At 38.4% G+C, this 22,039-nt stretch overlaps 2 protein-coding genes across 8 annotated transcripts in view; both read right to left on the minus strand.

The window, feature by feature from the left end:
- LOC126299039 (lysosomal acid phosphatase-like) overlaps positions 1 to 22,039 on the minus strand; it is a 612,830-nt gene that overhangs the window by 322,092 nt on the left and 268,699 nt on the right. The gene's annotated exons all lie outside the window — the stretch shown is intronic.
- On the minus strand, positions 7,145 to 12,907 carry LOC126299038 (uncharacterized). Its single transcript, XM_049990679.1, has 3 exons — positions 12,066 to 12,907; positions 10,122 to 10,280; positions 7,145 to 8,868 (listed from the first exon to the last, which is right to left on the minus strand). The coding sequence occupies exons 1-3, from the start codon at positions 12,904 to 12,906 to the stop codon at positions 8,633 to 8,635; spliced, it is 1,236 nt and encodes a 411-aa protein (XP_049846636.1). The 5' UTR covers position 12,907; the 3' UTR covers positions 7,145 to 8,632.

The raw sequence follows: 22,039 nt of genomic DNA on the forward strand, positions 1-22,039 counted from the left end.
TTACTTTGTTCTATTTCTATGCATTTACAACTTGTGTAAAGACGCTCGCCATAGCTCTTGTGCTTCTTTCATCTGTTAGTTTTTATTACAAGCTGACGTCAGTCAATATGACTCTGTTCATTCGTTTCTTATTTGCATTGTGATAATGTATTATTTTTTGTTTAGCTTTTAATATAGCTATTTTCAGGTACAACGATGTACAGCGTCAATGTTGCTACTATTCTGCTACCTGATAACAGCCAGAACGTCTTCGTTTATTGGTTTTTATTTTACATTTTAAAGATTGTAACTAATTATTTTGTTGCCTACATACTCATATCTAGTACTTCTCATAGATAAAATTCACTATCAATCTTGACGAAGTACGTCATCATATTTGCTACTACTTTGCCACCTGACGGTAGCCAATCAGTTTTTTCTTTTGTCCTCGTTATAAACTAAAAAAATCTTTTGCTTTCTTGCTTCCTGTTGTAATTTTATCATGTTTATTTGACCACTGTATTTTTATGATTAAATTTTTTGGACTCTGTTGTGAATTACGAAGAGGTATGGCGCCAGCATCACTGCTATGCTGACATCTGGCATGACTGTTCACCTGTTTCATGTTAAAGATTTTTCCACTAGTCTGCTAACGATTGTTATGTACACATCTTGTAAGCTTTATATCTACGTGCAGCATCATGATGCTAGGCATGTTTTGCCCTGAAGCACCTTGTGTGAACAACTGAGCTTTGTTCTTGTAGTTCACTGTTCTGATTCAGTTTTGTAATTTCCATGTATCTTTCGTACTTTATCACAGATATCTAAACAGACCGAACTTTTGAGTTTTCAGATTAAACTTCATACCGCAATCTTAAGTGCATTTACTGATAGTTTAGTGTGCTAAATACGTTTGCTGCCCCTTTATATCTGTAGAGTATCGTCATCTCTTAAGTAATTTCCAGTAAAAAACTTCTGAACCACTGTTTACATAGTCGCGAGTAGGCCTAATTTTTCGTACACGTATTTTCATTGTTTTCCGGTAACTTAATTGTCTTTCTGTCACTGAAATCGATTTGTACCATGAGTGTAAAGTGCCTGACGTGCCGTAGGATCGTTAGCTCCGGGGTCTGGTGTGATGGATGTAATAACTTTTTTCATTGGGGCGACTGTAGTGGCGTGGGAATTGGGAAAATATGCGAGACTCATCAGTGGTTCTGTAGGCTATGCAGTAGAGATAGGAAGATTGTGGAACAGGAGGGGAAAATTGCTGCCCTTCAGGCTGAGTTAGATGAGGCTAGGCGAGAACTGGGCAGGTTAAGGGGGGAGAAGGGTAAACAGGGGTGGGAAGTGGCAACAGGCATGAGGAACAGGCCAAGAAATTCTTCTGACAGCTTTGTTATTAATGTACAAAATAGGTTTGACCTGTTGCCTCAGTCAGAAACTGATGAGCCTCTCACAGAAGTAGATGTAGACAGGGCTCAACAAGCTTTCAGCAGCAAATTGATTAAGAATGTAGGGAAGTCTGCAAAGAGAAAGAAAGTCTTATTGCTAGGTAGTTCGCATGCAAGGGGTGTGGGCCAACTTCTACAGGATGAATTAGGGTTGGATTACCAGGTCACAAGTTTTTTCAAACCTAGTGCTGAACTTGTGCAGGTTACAGAGGATTTAGGTTCACTATGTAAAGGTTTTACTAAGGAAGACACCGTGGTTATTGTGGGTGGGCCGGGCAACAGTATTGACAGAGATCCGGGGTACAGCATAAAGTGTGACCTGGCAAAGATTGCATCGGCATCGAATCATACCAGTGTTGGGTTTGTGTCGGTTCTGGAGCGCTACGACCGACCTCATTTGACCTCTTCTGTCAGGAGAGTTAATTTGGAGTTGGAACGGATACTTGGATCTGGTGCAGGGTCACACATTGGTGTGGTTCCTGTTGATTCACTCTGTAGGTGGGACTATACTAGACATGGCCTACACCTCAACAGGAAAGGGAAGGGTAAACTGGCTGGGCTGATAGCAGGAAATTTAAAGGGGGAGGAACTACATCTCATGGTGGAAACTCTTTTTTAGTGTAAGATCAGTGTCCAGTGGGAAACTCAGCCAGGCAAGTACTAAAGATGTTAAAAAAGTTAAAGATACTCACAAAAGTAAAGTGAAAAATACTGTTAGTATATTTCATCAAAATATTGGGGGATTGAAGAATAAAATAGATGAGCTTCTGATTTGTTTAGAAGATATAGAAACCAAGAATGTAATAGATATACTATGCCTGTCTGAGCATCACATTGTCACTGATATGCCAAAGGTTAGCATCAATGGGTACAAATTAGCTGCACATGTAAGTGGAGATAATATGATGAGAGGAGGAGTTGCCATATATGTCAAAAGCTTCCACAGTGCAAAAAATTTAGAAACTAAAAAAATTTGTGTAGAGCAACATATGGAAGCATGTGCCACTGAACTTACACTAAATGATGGCACTTTCATAATTGTAACAGTGTATAGGTCCCCCTCAGGGAATTTCCAGCATTTCTAGAAAACTTGGATGCTTTGTTGTGCTATCTGTCAGACAGGGGGAAGCAAATTATCATTTGTGGGGATTTCAATGTTGATTCCCTGAAAGAGTGTAATAGGAAGAATGACCTTTTACTATTACTCAGTTCTTTCAATTTGAGCTCCGTCATTGATTTTCCTACTCGGATAACAAAGAACAGCAGTACATTGATAGATAACTTTTTTATAGACCAAGATAAGTTTAAGGACATAAATGCTTATCCTGTTGAGAATGGTCTTTCAGATCATAGTGCACAGCTTGTTACAGTACATGACATAGCTCCATGCAGTATAATAAATCAGACTTTCAAAGCAGTGCGTTCAATTAACAATATAAGTATTGCAAACTTTAGGGAAAGCCTACAGCAGCTAGACTGGGATGAAGTGTATAAGGAACCCGATGCAAACTTGAAATATAACTTATTTCACAATACATTTTTAAGGGTATTTGAAAATTGTTTTCCCAAGAAAATAGTTACATAATTCCAAGAAAACATATAAAAAACCTTGGCTAACTAAAGGAATAAGAATATCTTGCAACCGTAAAAGAGAACTGTATCTAACAGCAAGAGGGAGTACTGACCCCGAAATTGTTCAATATTATAAAAACTATTGTGCGGTACTAAGAAAAGTTATTAAAAAGTCCAGAAGCATGTGTATCATGTCTGAGATCAGTAACTCTGATAATAAAATTAAAGCAATTTGGAATATTATTGAAAGGGAAACAGGGCAACCAAGAGCACAGGAAGACTTTAGTGCAATAAAACTGAATGACAAGTGCTCTAACAAACAATCAGAAATTGAAAATATTTTGAATAATCGTTTTTTAAATGTTGTGGAGAAAATAGGATCTAGATCTTCACTAGAAGAGGCAAGGCTATTAATAGAAGAGGCCATACCTGCGCAGTTTGAAACAACTGTAATTCCACCAACCTCTCCCTCTGAAAACAGTAAAATAATAAACTCACTGAAAAGTAAAAGCTCTTATGGAATTGATGGCATTTCCATCAAAGTACTTAAAGCTTGTTCCCCACAGATAAGTAGGATTCTCAGCCACGTATGTAATAGCTCTTTGGAGCAGGGTGTTTTCCCCGATAGACTGAAATATGCCATTGTAAAACCATTGCATAAAAAGGGGGATACGTCGGATGTCAACAACTACCGCCTAATCTCTCTTCTGACAGCTCTATCAAAAATTTTTGAGAAAGTAATGTATTCAAAAGTAGCCTCCCATATTTGTAAAAATAAAGTACTAACAAAATGTCAGTTTGGTTTTCAGAAAGGCTTTTCAACAGAAAATGCTATATATGCTTTCACTGATCAAATATTAAATGCTCTGAATAACCGGACATCACCCATTGGTATTTTTTGTGATCTATCAAAGGCCTTTGATTGTGTAAATCATGGAATTCTTTTAGATAAGTTAAATCATTATGGTTTGAGTGGGGCAGTGCACAAATGGTTTAATTCATACTTAACTGGAAGAATGCAGAAAGTTGAAATAAGTGGTTCGTGTAATGTTAAAACAACAGATGATTCCTCAAACTGGGGTGCTATCAAGCACGGGGTCCCACAGTGTTCGGTCCTCGTCCTTTACTGTTCTTGATATACATTAATGACTTACCATTCCACATTGATGAAGATGCAAAGTTAGTTCTTTTTGCTGATGATACAAGTATAGTAATAACATCCAAAAACCAAGAACTAAGTGATGTAATTGTAAATGATGTTTTTCGCAAAATTATTAAGTGGTTCTCAGCAAACGGACTCTCTTTAAATTTTGATAAAACACAGTATATACAGTTCCGTACAGTAAATGGCACAACTCCAGTAATAAATATAGAATTTGAACAGAAGTCTGTAGCTAAGGTAGAATTTTCAAAATTTTTAGGTGTGTCCATTGATGAGAGGTTAAACTGGAAGCAACACATTGATGGTCTGCTGAAACGTCTGAGTTCAGCTACGTATGCTATTAGGGTTATTGCAAAGTTTGGTGATAAGAATCTCAGTAAATTAGCTTACTATGCCTACTTTCATTCACTGCTTTCGTATGGCATCATATTCTGGGGTAATTCATCGTTGAGTAGAAAAGTATTCATTGCACAAAAACGTGTAATCAGAATAATTGCTGGAACCCACCCACGGTCATCCTGCAGACATCTATTTAAGGATCTAGGGATCCTCACAGTAACCTCACAGTATATATATTCCCTTATGAAATTTGTTGATAATAATCCAACCCAATTCAAAAGTAATAGCAGTGTGCATACCTATAACACCAGGAGAAAGGATGATCTTCACTATGCAGGGTTAAATCTGACTTTGGCACAGAAAGGGGTAAATTATGCTGCCACAGAAGTCTTTGGGCACCTACCAAACAGCATCAAAAGCCTGACAGATAGCCAACTAACATTTAAAAATAAATTAAAAGAATTTCTAGATGACAACTCCTTCTACTCATTGGCTGAATTTTTAGATATAAACTAAGTAAAAAAAAAAAAAAAAAAAACTTAATCATTAGTGTCATGCAATATTTAGTGTAATGTAATTTCTTGTACAGACATCTTTTATTAACCTGACACGTTCCACATCATTACGAAGTGTCGTATTCATGATCTATGGAACAAGTATTAATCTAATCTAATCTAATCTACTGCCAAGTCCGAAACACGTCATATTACGAGCAATAAAGTCATTATATTTTCAAACATGATTTTTTAATTGTGACCAGTCCAGCCTTAATATAGTACTACTATTTATTTTCAACATGTCTGTGAGCCTCTTACACGATTTTATGTGGCAACTGTGTTGTCAAATCAGCTCTATGAATGTGGACCCGAAGTATAAATGCGAGTGGCTGACTTTTCCTTGGTCACTTGTTGCTTGAACGATTATAAACATTTTCTATAGATTGTAAATCAGAATTTCTTAACTTTCTAAATAGACTCCAATATGTTCATAAAATGTGTTACTGCTGTTGAGAAAACAACTACAGCGTTCTCGTTGTTTGCCTTTAAGTGACGCACCTGCGCTCCTTTTATTTACTTTCTAGTACTTCATGCTGTATAGTATCAGTTTACCATATGAAGTGCTTTGTGTCTCAGAATTTTTGCTAAGAAGCCAGTAACTGAGCAAATATGTGTTTTAGTGAACAGGAGATAGTAATGTGTGTGTCAAATGTAGAGCGTTCGTGACTATATTGAATCTGTACTGAAAAAAGCACTGGAAATGAATGTGAATTGTTGTAAGAGGTGCCTTTTTCAGTGAGAGAAACTATTTTTTACAAGAGGCATAGTTTTTGTGAAGTGTATGGTATTCATTTTTTAGATTGTTGTGTTATTAGGCGTCACGTCGTAGTAATAAAATTGGTGTCCTCTTCTCAGTGACATAACAAACCTCCATTCAGTAAGTATAGTTTCAAGAAATGTAGTGACCCCATCCATTCATGACAATATTTGCAGTTGAGCAAGTTTTACAGACAAATTTCGTTATATAATTGTTAATGTGAAAACTATGACAGAGACATACAAGAAAAAATTTAAACAAAGTATGTAAAAAAGATAATGAAGTAACAACTTGCTGAATACACTGAAACTTTGATTCTGCTTTAAAACTGATGTGCCACCAGAACAATACTGTGTTTTACAAAAATATTTTCTTCATTTACCTTCAACATGGGATTCATGAAATTATTAAACCAAAAGAACGATAATTTTTCTCTTCCAAAACTGATAAACTCATGTTATACATGATTTTAACATTATTTTTCCAACTTAAATATTGGCCTAATTAGTTGGTGCTAAAAGTCATTTAATGAAAACTTACTTTTTTGATTTTTGTCCTGAATCTTGCAAGCAACACAGTACAAGAAAATCTACAAATATTGTTGATGATCGTTATATTAGCTAGAAAAGATATACTTTTTATTCTGCATATACATACATAAAATATGTACTGCAGATTTGAAGACATACCTGCAAAAGCTTCTAGAAATAGCAGCTGTTTTCTTTGACCGAGTAACTTGACTAGTTATCTATGAACGTTTTTATCTCTGTTTTGCTAATGTAAAAAGTATTGCGTGTATAATTTTAGTTAATACTGCAGAAAATCCAGACACTACGTTTATGGTAGCATCTTAACACAAACATTAATTATTGTTCATAATGAAATGAATAATGTGGAAATGGCACTCACTCTACTGAACTGTATCAGTCATGGGGATCCACGGTCTTAGTAGGGTTGGGTTGTTAGGGGGAGGAGGCCAAACAGCGAGGTTATCGGTCTCATCAGATTAGGGAAGAATGGGGAAGGATGTTGGCCATGCTCTTTCAAAGGAACCACCACAACATTTGCCTGGAGCGATTTAGGAAAATCACCGAAAACCTAAATCAGGATGGCCAGATGCGGGATTGAACCGTTATCCTCCAGAATACGAGTCCAGTGTGCTACCCACTGCATTACCTCACTTGGTCTACAGTCTTAGTACCAATATTAATTTGCTCTGTGATAGCCCTCAGCATATGCTGCAGAGGCCTTCCAGCTTTTATTTAGATATGTTATTGCTTACCAGTTGCCTAAAAAGCAATAAGAAAATAATTACACAAAAGAGTTGTTGTTCAAGGTATTGATCCTTTATTTAATGAAAAACATACAGAAATCATATAATCTTATAAGAAAAAACTAATTACAAAAAACACAGCTCAAAGTGAAATTTCCAATTTCATAAGTATTTTCACAAATATATCAAGGATAACTCGTTCCTATATAAGAACAATTGTCAAACTATATTTTTTACACATTGTTAGCATACTTACAGCAGTACAGGTGCTCAGCAACTTCAGTTTTTAGAAAAGTCATAGACAAATGATTACCCATAAGTAGAACTGTGTAATACTAAAATTTTATTAGTTATCGTTTTGGGATTCATAGTAATATACACATGATATATTTAGGGAAAACACATTACCCACAAATTTATCTATGTCCAATTAGAAATTTATCAGTGTATTTGGTTATACCATAAAAGGCTATAATTAACTGTCATGTATGATACTGTATGTAATATAGAAGCTAAGCATTCGTTTCTCACATGGTATAAAAAATGGGTTTCACACACATTTTTTACTTAATGCTCACAAACATTTTACAAGTCACTTATAACAACCAATAAATTGATAATTCATGAAATCACACCCAATTGTAGCACAGAAACTGAACAGCTACATCAGTCAGATATTATCTATCACATCCAAAGGTCAATTACATGATTAAAACAGTCTATTTAACTGAAATATTTACTTCTATTTCCAACTATAATTTTGTATAATTCCCTTTTCTACCTACAGTAATTCTACAATAACAATAATCCCCAATACAAGTTTCCATAGTAAGATTGTTCAACAAACAGTAATGTATTCTGTCAGAATTGTAGAAACATAGCAATTCTGTATCATATGTTTCCTGCTTTAAATGAACATTTTACTTAGGTTTTTATTTCATTAACTGGTATGAGTGAAGCACACATGTTAAAATCACAAGTATTTTACACAGCAGTGGAAAATGATGTAACCACTGTTGAAAGATCCCTGTACAATAGAAATCACAATAACTATGGTTGGACAACCTTCTTATTCATACCCACCACAGAATGCAGGTACCAGGCAATAAGTACACATTAGTATAAAATGCTACACGTCATCTTAATAAACAACTAGTTGACACTGTAGACACCTAGTAGATTACTTTCAGATGGCTGAGCACTTTTTCTACTTGCTTAGCATTCCATCGTCATATGAAAAGCTTTCAATCAATCTTTACACTACAAAACTCTACTCATAGCATAAAAATGAATTCTTCATGTTTAAATTTAAAAAATACACATAAAAATGTTAAGACTATCTCTGTTGGAAACCTGAGCCAGACACCACATGCATGCTTACATAAGTCTCTAAACCGCCTCCTGTGTGGTAAATAAAGTTACGTACATTACTTTAGAGGCCGTAATTTGCCAATATGTCTAAAATACAAATGAAATTTCCCATGGCATTGAGCACAGGATGAGTGAAAAGAGTCATCATGTGGCTAAATTTGCATCCATCTATTTGTCGTCATTGACATTTGCATCTTCACTGAGCTTCTCGTTGTCCTGAACGACATTTCCATCATCGTTCTCTTCATGCGAATTCAAACGATCCATTTCATCTTTTATGGTGGCAGCAGCAGGCTCAGTGGAAGCTTTTTTGTCTTGTATCCCTGTTGCTATTTCATGTAACCCATCTTTCTCTGGCAACTGTTGAGTCAATGTAGGCTTTTCTTGCTTTTGCAGATTGTTTTCTAAAAAAAAAAGAAAAGAAACCACAGGTCTAGTGTACATCACAGTTATTGTAATAAATAGGGTGTCGAATCTGTGGGTAAATATACAAAAAATATATTAACTGTAAGACACTTCAAGGATACACTGTGTCAAGCTGCCTATAGCATACTGTGCTTATTTTCTCATAATTAAACATTATAAGGTTCTTTCAAGACTGAAAAACAAGTGACGTCTGCCAGTTATTATCATTCTTGGGAGAAACTCCATTTTGTTCTGAGTCACAAGTCAAACATAGAAGATTTTATGGGCTTTCAACAAATCATTTGCCAAACGTAACTCATTGACAACTGGTTTAGTATAGCACAACTAGTAAGGTTACATACAATGAAAAATGTTAAGCTTAGTAGGAAAAAATGAATGACAAGTAAACAAATATTTCTAGGGTGCTGTATGCTCCATAATGCTGTTAATTGTTGAAATTTCTTTTTATGTTGTATCGTGAAATGCTGAAAAATATAAATGACGTATGTTCATGTGCATCTGTGATTCATGAGTTAATATCATTCAGGTGTGGAAATTTATATTTTGTGCAAACTATTTCTGATTCACTGAGAAATTCAGAGTTTCCAAAATACAGATGAACATAGAAGCTTGACAATTATGATTGTGCCCAGTTTCATTAAGATTTGCTTACTGGAAATTTAGATATTTTCATTAACCTGAATTAGAAATTTATGCATGTGGCTTCAACTAATGAGTGCAAGTCAGTAACTAGCAGTGCCATAGGGACAGCACAACTTACTGAGTGACAGCAGATATTTCATACTGCTTTTAATGGAACTCATCTGTTTAAATGTTGTATAAAGTATTTGGTATTGTATGTTGCAGAAAAGCAAACAAATATCATAAACAAATAAATTGTTGTTTTTCATTAACTATGGACATAACTTCACATCATTGTAATTGCATCACAGAACAGAAAAATCGAGCTGAATGTGTATAAAGCATAGGAAATAGTGTTAAATACACAATGCTGAAAGGGAAATACTTAACACCGAAATGCGCAGACAAAATGTCAATTCTGGTTTCACAACATAATTGACTTTACGGGCAACATAAAATACAAATAAAATTCCTCATGACGTTGAGTGCAGGATGTATGACAAGAATCGCCATGTTGCTAAATTTGCATCCATCTAGTTGTCGTTATCAACATTTGCATCTGCATAAAGCTTCTCACTGTCCTGAACTACATTTCCCTCATTATTCTTACCTTGTATATTCAAACGATCCATTGCCTTTTCGATGGTTGCAACAGCAGCCTGAGTGGAAACATTTTTGTTTTGTATTCCTGTCGCTATTTCATGTAACTCATTTTCCTCTGGCAACTGCTGAGTCACTGTACGCTTTTTGCGCTTTTGCAGATGTTTTTCTGAAAAAAAAAAAGAAACCCACAGGACTAGCTTATGTCAGTTATTGCAATAAATGGCATATAAAATCTGTGGGCAAATGTAGAAAAAAATATATTAACTGCAAAACACTTCAAAGACAAAGTTTGTAAAGCACCCTGTGACATACTGTGCTATTTTCCCATAATGACACATTGCATTCTTGTGAGCAACTCCATTACTTTCTGTATGAATTGCTTACCAAACACAGACCTCTAACAAATCCTTTACTACAGATAACTCACTAATAACTAGTTTAGTACAGAATACCTAGTAAGATTGCATACAATGAAAAAGTTTAAGCATAGAATAAAAAAAGAAATTACAAGTAAATAAATATTTCTCAGATTCTCTATGCTCTGCAATGCTGTTTAATTAATGTAATTTCCTTTTGTATTCTTTCTGGGCTGTAGCAAAGAATTAAATGAAGTATGTTGATGTGCCTCTGTGACTCATGAACTAGTAACATTCATGTGTGAAAATTCATATTTTGTGCAAATTATTTGGTAATCACTGAGGGATTCTGAGTTCCCAAAATTTAGCTGAATATAGAGGCTTGACAATGACTTTTCACAGTCCAATTAATATTTTCTTACTGGAAATTCAGATAGTTTCATTAACTTGAATTAGCAATTCATGTACAGTATGTAGCTGGAACTAGTAGTGCAATTTCAAATAAGGTACCACTTACTGAGTGGTAGTAGGTAGCATGTTATTTTAACAAGTCCACAACTAGTAGTGGAGTGTCAAATTAGATACCACTTACTGTGTGATGGCAGGTAGTGGTGGTGGTTAGTGTTTAACGTCCCGTCGACAACGAGGTCATCAGAGACGGAGCGCAAGCTCGGGTTAGGGAAGGATTGGGAAGGAAATCGGCCGTGCCCTTTCAAAGGAACCATTCTGGCATTTGCCTGAAACGATTTAGGGAAATGACGGAAAACCTAAATCAGGATGGCTGGAGACGGAATTGAACCGTCATCCTCCTGAATGCGAGTCCAGAGTGCTAACCACTGCACCACCTCGCTCGGTATGTGTGATGGCAGTAATATTGTTAAATGTTTTCATATTGTCTCTAATAGAACCTATCTCCATAAATGTTAGATAAAATATTTGTTGTTACACGTTGCAGAAAAGCAATCGAATATCATAAATAAGTAACATGGAGGTTTTTCACTAAATATGAACATAACTTCATATCATTGTAATTTCGTCACAGAGGGGAAAACTAGAGGTGAATGAATGTAAAATATAGGAAATAGTATACTCAATTTTGAAAGAGAGAGACAAACTGAAATGCGCAGGAAATGTCAGATTCTGGTTTATGATGCAGTCCTTTCAGAATAACACACGACAAATATAAGAAATATATACTTTACGATTCTTAGTGTGCTTTAGTATTTTGAAATTTTCTTCAGTCTGAATCACAGTCGAAAGCGATTAGTACATCTTGCTGATCCAAAATCATAAAGCAGACTTAGAAATCAACCACATTCTCTCAAAAATACAAATTTCTTTTGTGATTAAGGAAGGTTTTCAGCGATCACATGATACAACTACTTCAAATCTTGTTGGCAACAATGTATTCACTAGTTGTCTCCAGGTAGTAGCATCGAAATTTATTAGACTGGCAGATCTCTAGTGCAAGTCATGAATATAGTAAAACAATTACGGGAAGCATTACAAAGACATCCACAGATAATATGTAGCGTAATATGTAGCGTAATATGTTTAAATTGTTATCCGAAAATTTTCAAAAGCATTATACTCACTGGGGCCTGTGGTGACACTTTCACCGGCTGTGTGTGGTGCTGCATGTGACGTGTCCTGCTCATCTGTGGATGTGGACTTTGATGGACACTGATGTGAACGCCCTGGCTGTTTGTGTGACTGCTTTGAGTGCTTGCGTTTTGGAGCACCTCGGGGTCGTTTCATGTGAACAAGTTCTGGATCTCTGTGAAACTCATTGCACTCGTTGCAGTGAGGAATGACATCGTATGGTGTGTCATCAATTACCATAAATTCCCCAGGCTGGCCATTTGCGATATCTACAAGCACACGAGTATAAAGTTGTTCCTGCAACATCATAGCTTGCTGGCGTAGACGACGATAAAACGACTGGGTTGGATGTGGATTATCTGGGTGCATTGGTGGATAGACATCAGGGAGTGGAGGGTAGGAATGTGGCACATCACCTTCGAATGAAAGAGGATTTGGCATTTCATCGAAGTATGCAGGATTGCAGATAATACCATCTGGGAAGTAAAGCTGAACACGGATCAAGCGTGGAGGTTGACCGGCCACAGATGGATCCGCTTGTGCATCAGGAGGGTTAACAAGTATATCAAACCCAATCTGATATCTGAGGTAGTATGGACGCCCAGGAAAGTAACACATAACTGCGTTCCATCGTAATTCATTGCCAGGCTCAGACGACATAATGCCCTGAAAAGTGATCCAACTGACACTATGAAACCGACTGGAACTCGAGCAAAGCACTAAGACGCCCTTCGAATAGCTAAGACTAGTCGCACTATTCACCGAGGTCTCACTGAAACTGAATGCCAACTGCGTTATTCGTACTGTAGGAGTAGTCGTATAGTGGGGGCTCATAGGCAGTAGTGGGAGAAGTCGTGGTGGGAGAAGCTACATGGTGGGGGAAGCTACAGGGTGGGGCAAGCTCAGGCAGGGCCCCCAGAACAATGCCAACACACGCTTTGTAGTGTCCATATCCAATCCCATAATAAGTTGTTGGTCAGCTTAATTGGCAATGGTCGAGAGTAAAAAAATAAAAGTGAAATTTATTGATGAAATTGCAAAACGAAACAATTTATTGGCCGTAAAAGGACTGAATATATTTAAATAGACTCTTCTGTTCGTTTTGGGAATCCATTATCCGTACAGCAGGATTATTATCTTACCTTGGATTATTTTAGGCTGTCTATATTACAAAAAATAACATTGCAGTAAGTGTGCACGTATCTGTATGTACCCGTATATAAACATATGAAAACAGGGTTGTTGCCATTACAGAATTGGACCGGCTTTCTGTGAAATTTTGTGCGACACAGAAAGTAAGGTAATTTTCTACGGTAAATGAGACGTGTCTACAATATACCGTGCCACTATAAACAAAGTGAAATACACAAAAATACAACTGTATCATTTTCTTTTTCTTTTTATATGATGAGACTAAAAGCAAATAGAAACCAAAAGTTCACAAAGGCAAATTAGCAGTTATTTATCCTCGAAGAAATAACGTCTTAGGAAAAATACATACTTTTAATTCGTGGTGATTATTTTACTTTTTTGTTGGAGTAATTAGTGGATTTCCCTCCAGGAGTAAAACAAAGGACAGTCACATTGTACTGATATTCTAAAGAACACAGTGCACTATCAAACAAGACGCTGGAATAGTCTCTTCATGGTGCATAAATAACACTCTTCTGAAACAGTTACTGTTTTGACCTCGAAATCGTTTCAAGTGATAGCTGCTATAGTCTCTTTAATAACGTCTCCCTGTAAAAACGAATTGATGGCCACTTAATATGCTATTCATTTCTTGACATTAGACTGGATTTTCGGACGAGCATGCGGTAACCATTGATAGTTGGTGCTTTTATAGTCTTCAGTCCGAAGACTTGTTTCATGCAACTTTCCATGCTACACTATCCTGTGCAAGCCTCTTCATCTCCGAATAACTGCTGCAACCTACATCCTTCTGAATCTGCTTGCTATATTCATCTCTCGGTCTCCCTCTACGATTTTTTCCTCAAATACTAAACTGGTGATCCCTTGGTGTCTCAGAATGTGTCCTATCAACATATCCCTACTTTTAGTTAAGTTGTAGCACAAATTTCTTGTCTCCCCATTTTCAATTGGTACCTCCTCATTAGTTACTCGATCAGCCTGTCTAATCATCAGGATTACTCTGTAACACCACATTTCAAAACCTAAATTCTCTTCTTGTCCAAACTGTTTATCACTCACGTTTTGCTTCCGTACAAGGCTACACTCCACACAAATAGCTTCTCTACTTAGTAAACGCTTTTCTAAAAATTGCCAGCCTACATTTTATATCCTCTCTATTTCGTCCAGAATCAGTTGTTTTGCTGCCGAAATAGCAAAAAAAAAAAAAAGGTTCAAATGGCTCTGAGCACTATGGGACTTAACATCCATGGTCATCAGTCTCCTAGAACTTAGAACTACTTAAACCTAACTAACCTATGGACATCACACACATCCATCCCCGAGGCAGGATCGAACCTGCGAGCGCAGCGGTCGCGTGATTACAGACTGTAGCGCCTAGAACCGCTCGGCCACTCCAGCTGGCGCAAGGGTTGCAGATGCCAGCTGTTAAAAGGCACACAGACCAGGCCAACGAAGGCCAACGAATTACAGAAACTGGATTCGGCAGAAAGTTCGTCACCAATGCAATGGCTTTAGATTTCTCATCCACACCAAACGAAGGGCTTGGGGCCAAGGGATTGGACCATGTGGAGTCACATTTGGCTTTGATAACTTGTCGACGTTGCTCCAGTTTAAAAGCAAAACTAGGATAATGGAATTAAGTCAGGTGATGCTGAGGGAATTAGATTAGGTGATGAGACACTTAAAGTATTAAAGGAGTTTTGCTATTTGGGGAGGAAAATAACTGATGATGGTCGAAGTAGAGAGGATATAAAATGTAGACTAGCAATGGCAAGGAAAGCATTTCTGAAGAAGAGAAATTTGTTAACATCGAGTGTAGATTTAAGTGTCAGTAAGTCTCCTCTGAAAGTATTCGTATGTAAGTATGGAAGTGAAACATGAACGATAAATAGGTCAGACAAGAAGAGAATAGTAGCTTTCGAAATGTGGTGCCACAGAAGAATGCTGAAGATTAGATGGGTAGATCACATAACTAATGAGGAGGTATTGAATAGAATTGGGGAGAAGAGCAGTTTATGGCATAACTTGTTTAGAAGAAGGGATCGGTTGGTAGGACATGTTCTGAGCCATCAAGGGATCACCAATTTAGTAATGGAGGGCAGTGTAGAGGGTAAAAATCGTAGAGTGAGACCAAGTGATGAATACACTAAGCAGATTCAGATGGATGTAGGTTGCAATAGGTACTGGAAGATGAAAAAGCTTACACAGGATAGAGTAGCATGGAGAGCTGCATCAAACCAGTCTCAGGACTGAAGACTACAACAACAACAACATAAAGGTAGCGTTTTAATTACAATTTCACCGGCCGATATTGAGAGGAAGAAGAGGATTTAGCAGTCGTCGCATGTGAAACATTTATTTTACTGCAAGAAGCTGATCATCAGAAAAAGAAGAAGAAACGGTACTGGTGGACAACGTCTCTGTCAAAAAGTAAGGAGCGGGGCGGTGGGACAAAATTACTGTTTGCCTTTAAGCTGAATTGGAATATGGGCTATTTCACAATTTTTTTTTCGAATGAAACATACAGATTTCGAATTATTACTGAACTGTGTTGGCCCTAATATTTACAAGGATAGCCCCTCTTTTAGGAGAGCTGTATCTGCAGCAGAAAGTTAATAGTTACTCCCTTCTGGAACGTTCCTGATTGGCTTTCAGGTGTCTAAATTGTTGGTGGGAGACATCGGGCTGGACGTCAGTGCTCTCAGTGGAGAGACAGTTAGGCCTTTTCAGTGATTAGAACGCCAAATCAAACACATTTCAACCGTTTAAATTATTTTAGTTGGCTTCGAGTTCCGACGATACATTACGTCATCTTCATGCCGCTCTATATGTCATATAGGATAGTATGAGCCTGCCCGACGTGTAGGAAGATTCCCACAGATTACTCCAGCAAGATAAGAGCATAGCTGCTCCTGATAGACCGCGATCGATACATTCGCCCTAGCTTGGTCATTGCTAAGCTTTGGAAAGTGAAACATATCTTAAGGTGCTCACTGAATGATTGTAAATTTATTCACATGTTTTTTATCATTTGGCATTAAGTAATAAAAACTATTATTCTTATATTTTTCTTTTTTTAAGTTCTCGATACAAACTGACATATTCCATGACCATTTCCCAGTGACACTGAGTTCCATCGCAATGAAGTAGGGCTAACATGAGTTTCAGTCCTTTTATAATAACATTAATTGCTTGGCGATAGAATTTTATTTAATCTATAGAATTGCTTATTGATAAAATGAGTCACTAAATTTTATCAAAGATGCCGTGCGTGAGACGGACCGTTACACTGACAGCAACAACAGACTCGTCAACTGACAAGCGTGGTTAGGATCGTAGCTCCCGACTTCTTGCGTCATTTACGCGCAGGTCTAGAGAACGGCGGGCATCGTACTCGAAGATTTCTTCGGAATGTCACGTGCAGCGACGTCAGTGTTTCTACAGCTTCGATGATTCACAGCCAAGCTTCTAGGCAGCTGTGTGGCAGGGCCGGTGTAGCGAGGCGGAATGATTCATACTGAGAACTTTGTTGCTTCCGGCAGTTCTGCTCCCTGCTTCGTCACTCCACAATTGGGCTGCCGAGAAATTCCTGCCCCTTCGTACTCTCAAACACGCCCTTTGGAAGCAGCCATTTTCTCAGACAAAGCGATGATCTGCTGAGAAGCATCTACCAAACTATTCCGGAATGACATCAGAAACAAATAAAACTTCGAACACTGACATGGAGAAACTAATGTTGAACGAAAAGAAGTAAAATAATAAAAACTTTCTCTTTCGCCTTTACCTTCTCCTTCTAATGAGGAACAGCGTCAGAAATAGGGCTTAAAGTCAATTTATATTCAAAATGCTTACAATATTATGCAGTCACATGCGGAACTTCATTCGTCTCTGATTTATATAACCTCTGTAATAATCGTGCTGGATTTTTTTGTTTATTTTATTTACCGCATAATTCAGTAATTACACATAATTTACGGAAATCGCTGCTACCAGTTCAAAACACAATGGAACTGCTGTTTTATATCTCTAGTGTTAATGTGCCTTGGTTGCTAATGTAAAGAGTTAGAGTTAAAAATACAGGGCTTGGCCAGAAATGTGTATGCGCGCAAAACACACCACATTAGCATGCCTAATACGGCACCGAGTGAGATGGCGCAGTGGTTATCACAGTGGACACGAATTCGGGAGGAAGACGGTTCGAGCCCCCATCCTGCCATCCCTAAATCGCTTCAGACAAATGCCTGGAGAGTTCCTTTGAAAGGGCACGGCTGACTTTTATCCCCATCCTTCCCTAATCCGATGGGACGACGACCTCACTGTTTGGTCCCCTCCCCGAAATCAACAAATCAACATATTACGGAATAAGCAAACCGTTGGCGTTTACAACAGCCTCCAGTACACTATGACGGATAAATACAGGTCCTGTATGGTTTCCAAGGGAATATCATGTCATTTACCCTGCAAAATAGTGCTAAGTTCAGGTAACGATGTCAGAAGTTGATAGCGGTTGTAGCTACTTTCCTCAAAAGTAGGCCACAAAGGCTCAATAAAATTGATACATGGTGACGGTCGTGGCCGAGGGAGATGTGAAAATCCGTCCCCGTGCTCACAAAACCACTACTGGGCCATTCGAGCTGTGTGAACGGGGGCTCTGTAGTCTTGGAATACGGCTTCATCATTAGGGAACAAACATTGTACCATGGGACAGACATGTTCAGCCAAACGGTCGCATAATACATGTCACCCTCCACCCCGTACCGCCCTGAAAGATTGACCTTACCGTTCGTGGGGAGGGTTTGCGTGCCTCCGGATGTAAAATAGTCCCCAGTGCGAATCTCCGGGCGGGGACTACTCAGGTCGACGTCGTCATCAGGAGAAACAAAACTACGGATCGGAGCGTGGAATGTCATATCCCTTAATCGGGTAGGTAGGTTAGAAAATTTAAAAAGTGAAATGGATAAGTTAAAGATAGAAATATTGGGAAGTTCGGTGGCAGGAGGAACAAGACTTCTGGGTAGGTGAATACAAGGTTATAAATACAAAATCGAGTAGGGGTGGTGCAGGAGTAAGTTTAATAATGAATAAAAAATAGGAAGCTACTATAAACAACATAGTGAACGCATTATTGTGGCCAAGATAGATACGAAACCCACGCCTACCACAGTAGAACGAGTTTATATGCCGACTACTTACGCAGATGACGAAGACATTGAGGAAATGTATGATGAGATAAAAGAAATCATTCGGATAGTGAAGGGAGACGAAAATTTAATAGTCACATGTGACTGGAATTCGATAGTAAGAAAAAGGAAGAGAAGGAAACGTAGTACGTGAATATGGAATGGGGGTGAGGAACGAAAGAGGAAGCCGCCTGGTAGAATTTTGCACAGAGTATAACTTAACCATAGCTTACACTTGGTTCAAGTATCATAAAAGGAGGTTGTATACATGGAAGAAGCCTGGGGATACCGACAGGTTTCAAATAGATTACATAATGGTAAGACAGAGGTTCAGAAACCAGATTTTAAATTGTACGACGTTTCCAGGGACAGATGTGGACTCTGACCACAATCTTTTGGTTATGAACTTTAGATTAAAACTAATGAAACTGCAAAAAGGTGGGAATTTAAGGTGATGGGACCTGGATAAACTGACTAAACCAGAGAATGTAGAGTGTTTCAGGGAGAGCATTAGGGAACTATTGACAAGACTGGGTGAAAGAAATACAGTAGAAGAAGAAGAAACGTAAGTCGTCCCTGAAATAAGACTTAAAACTCGGCGGTCGAACTTCCCTGGATGGGGCCTCCCGCCCATCAATGCCACACGGTCATTTCATACCTTCAGCACCACGTTTTCCTGTTTCTGGCACTTGCTTCACTGCTGTGTGATTTTGAAAGCCAGCTCGCCCTGCAATCCTCTGATTTTGAAGCTCTCTTCTCGTTGTTTTGGTGCTGACAATTTGCGAGTGCGTCATTCAGTTCTGCCGTGGCTTTTGCAGCTGTCGTCTCCTAATTTTTTTGTGGAAATACTTTTCAGTGACTGTCATGATCACATAACACACGCTTTCGTTCGCATTGTGATTTAGCGGATGACGTTTTCCCGCTTTCCCTGACGTGGCATAGATCTTGGATATGGTGCCTGTTGGAACACCGAACAGTTGGGCTACCTTGGTTACAAACGCGCCTAGCATACGAGCACCAACAATTTTACTACGTTGGAATACACGTAGCTGCGACATAATGCACTGACAACCATGTAGAACACGGTTGTACCACGACTGACACTTTGAAAACGTTCAGAGTATTGCAAAGGTGTCGTCCGGGGTCACATGCAACAGTACCATCCGCAGGCTTGAATATGGTCAAGCGTGCATTTCTTTCGGTGTTTCCATTTTTTGTCGACCCCTATTTACAGCATTCGTTCAGGAAAGACAGCCGACTTTACTATTAACATACTGGTTAGACTTAACTGACAAGTAACGTGCCCAATTTTTAGTTACTTTTGAATTCTTTACGTCAATCATATATGTGTGTGTGTGTGTGTGTGTGTGTGTGTGTGTGTGTGTGTGTGTGTGTGTGTGTCTGTGTGTGTGTGTGTGTGTGTGTATTAAAATGAGGGCTTCTAGGCGATTTTAATTTACCGAACTCCTCTTAAAAACGAAGTTTTGTGCAAAATTGTGTTTATTTATATGAATAAATTGTTTACAGACCCTGAATGAATGTTCAAATGTGTGTGAATTACTATGGAACCAAACTGCTGAGGAGATTGGTCCCTAGACTTATACACTACTTAAACTAACTTATGCTATGAGTAACACACACACACACACACACCCATGCCCGAGGAAGGACCGAATCTCTGGCGGCAGGGGCCGTGAAATCCGTGACATGACACCTCTAACCTCTCGGTCACTCCGCGCGGCTTTGAATGAACAATACGTCATTAAAGTCATGTGCCAGCTGTGTCATCTAAAAACGTATCTAACAATACGTAGGAAAGGGACTAGCTCCAGTCCATTATGTGTCTCCTTTTTACCCCATTATTACATTTCTTGCGATTATAGAGCGGCCGACACTAGTTAAGTGCTATTCTTGATCTACACACTCTACACTAATTGAAAATCGTGCATTAAAACATTAAATAATAGTAAACTGTGGCTTATATAATTATGACCTAATAATAATGATGTAGTGATGACGACTTCATTTGTGTCCGTTGTGATGTTCATGTTGTTGATGTTGAGAGGATTGACATTGGTATTGCTGTTCGTCAAGCATATCTGTGTAAAGTAAGTGTGTGGAATCAAAACGTGACAAAGATGGTGTAAGTTGGGTGTGAAAACAGAAATGAATTTAGGGGTATGTGTATGGGTATAGAAGAACGAGCATTTGGTGTTCGCTTCATCTACTCCTCATGTGCATCTACACCAACATCTACATGATCACTCTGCAATTCATATTTAAGTGCTTAACAGAGGGTTCATCGAACTACAACCATACTATCTCTCTACCATTCCACTCCCGAACAGCGCGCGGGAAAAACGAACACCTAAACCTTTCTGTTCGAGCTCTGATTTCTCTTATTTTGATGATCGTTCAACAAAATATTTTCGCATTCGGAAGAGCAAGTTGGTGACTGAAATTTCGTAAATAGATCTCGCCGCGACGAAAAACGTCTTTGCTTGAATGACTTCCATCCCAACTCGCGTTTCATATCTGCCACACTCTCTCCCCTATTACGTGATAATACAAAACGAGTTTCCCAAATTTTGCACCCTTTCGATGTCCTCCGTCAATCCAACACCGCGCAGCAATATTCTAACAGAGGACGAACGAGTGTGGTCTAAGCTGTCTCTTTAGTGGACTTGTTGCATCTTCTAAGTGTCCTGCCAATGAAACGCAACCTTTGGCTCGCCTTCCCCACAATATTATCTATGTGGTCCTTCCAACTGAAGTTGTTCGTAATTTTAACACCCAGGTACTTAGTTGAATTGACAGCCTTGAGAATTGTACTATTTATCGAGTTATCGAATTCCAACGGATTTCTTTTGGAACTCATGTGGATCATCTCACACTTTTCGTTATTTAGCGTCAACTGCCACCTGCCACACCATACAGCAATCTTTTCTAAATCGCTTTGCAACTGATACTGGTCTTCGGATGACCTTACTAGACGGTAAATTACAGCATCATCTGCGAACAGTCTAAGAGAACTGCTCAGATTGTCACCCAGGTCATTTATATAGATCAGTAAAGGTAGACGTCCCAGGACGCTTCCCTGGGGCACACCTGATATCACTTCAGTTTCACTCGATGATTTGCCGTCTATTACTACGAACTGCGACCTTCCTGACATGAAATCACGAATCCAGTCGCACAACTGAGACGATAACCCGTAGGCCCGCAGCTTGATTAGAAGTCGCTTGTGAGGAACGGTGTCAAAAGCTTTCCGGAAATATAAAAATACGAAATAAACTTGAGATCCCTTGTCGATAGCGGACATTACTTCGTGCGAATATAGAGCTAGCTGCGTTGCACAAGAATGATGTTTTCTGAAACCATGCTGATTACGTATCAATAGATCCTTCCCTTCGAGGTGATTCATAATGTTTGAATACAGTATATGCTCCAAAACCCTACTACAAACCGACGCCAATGATATAGGTCTGTGGTTCAATGGATTACTTCTACTACCCTTCTTAAACACTGGTGCGACCTGCGCAATTTTCCAATCTGTAGGTACAGATCTATCGTTGAGCGAACGGTTGTATATGGGTGCTAAGTAGGGAGCTATAGTATCAGCGTAATCTGAAAGG

Source organism: Schistocerca gregaria, chromosome X (assembly GCF_023897955.1).
Source record: "Schistocerca gregaria isolate iqSchGreg1 chromosome X, iqSchGreg1.2, whole genome shotgun sequence".
Lineage (NCBI taxonomy): Eukaryota > Metazoa > Arthropoda > Insecta > Orthoptera > Acrididae > Schistocerca > Schistocerca gregaria.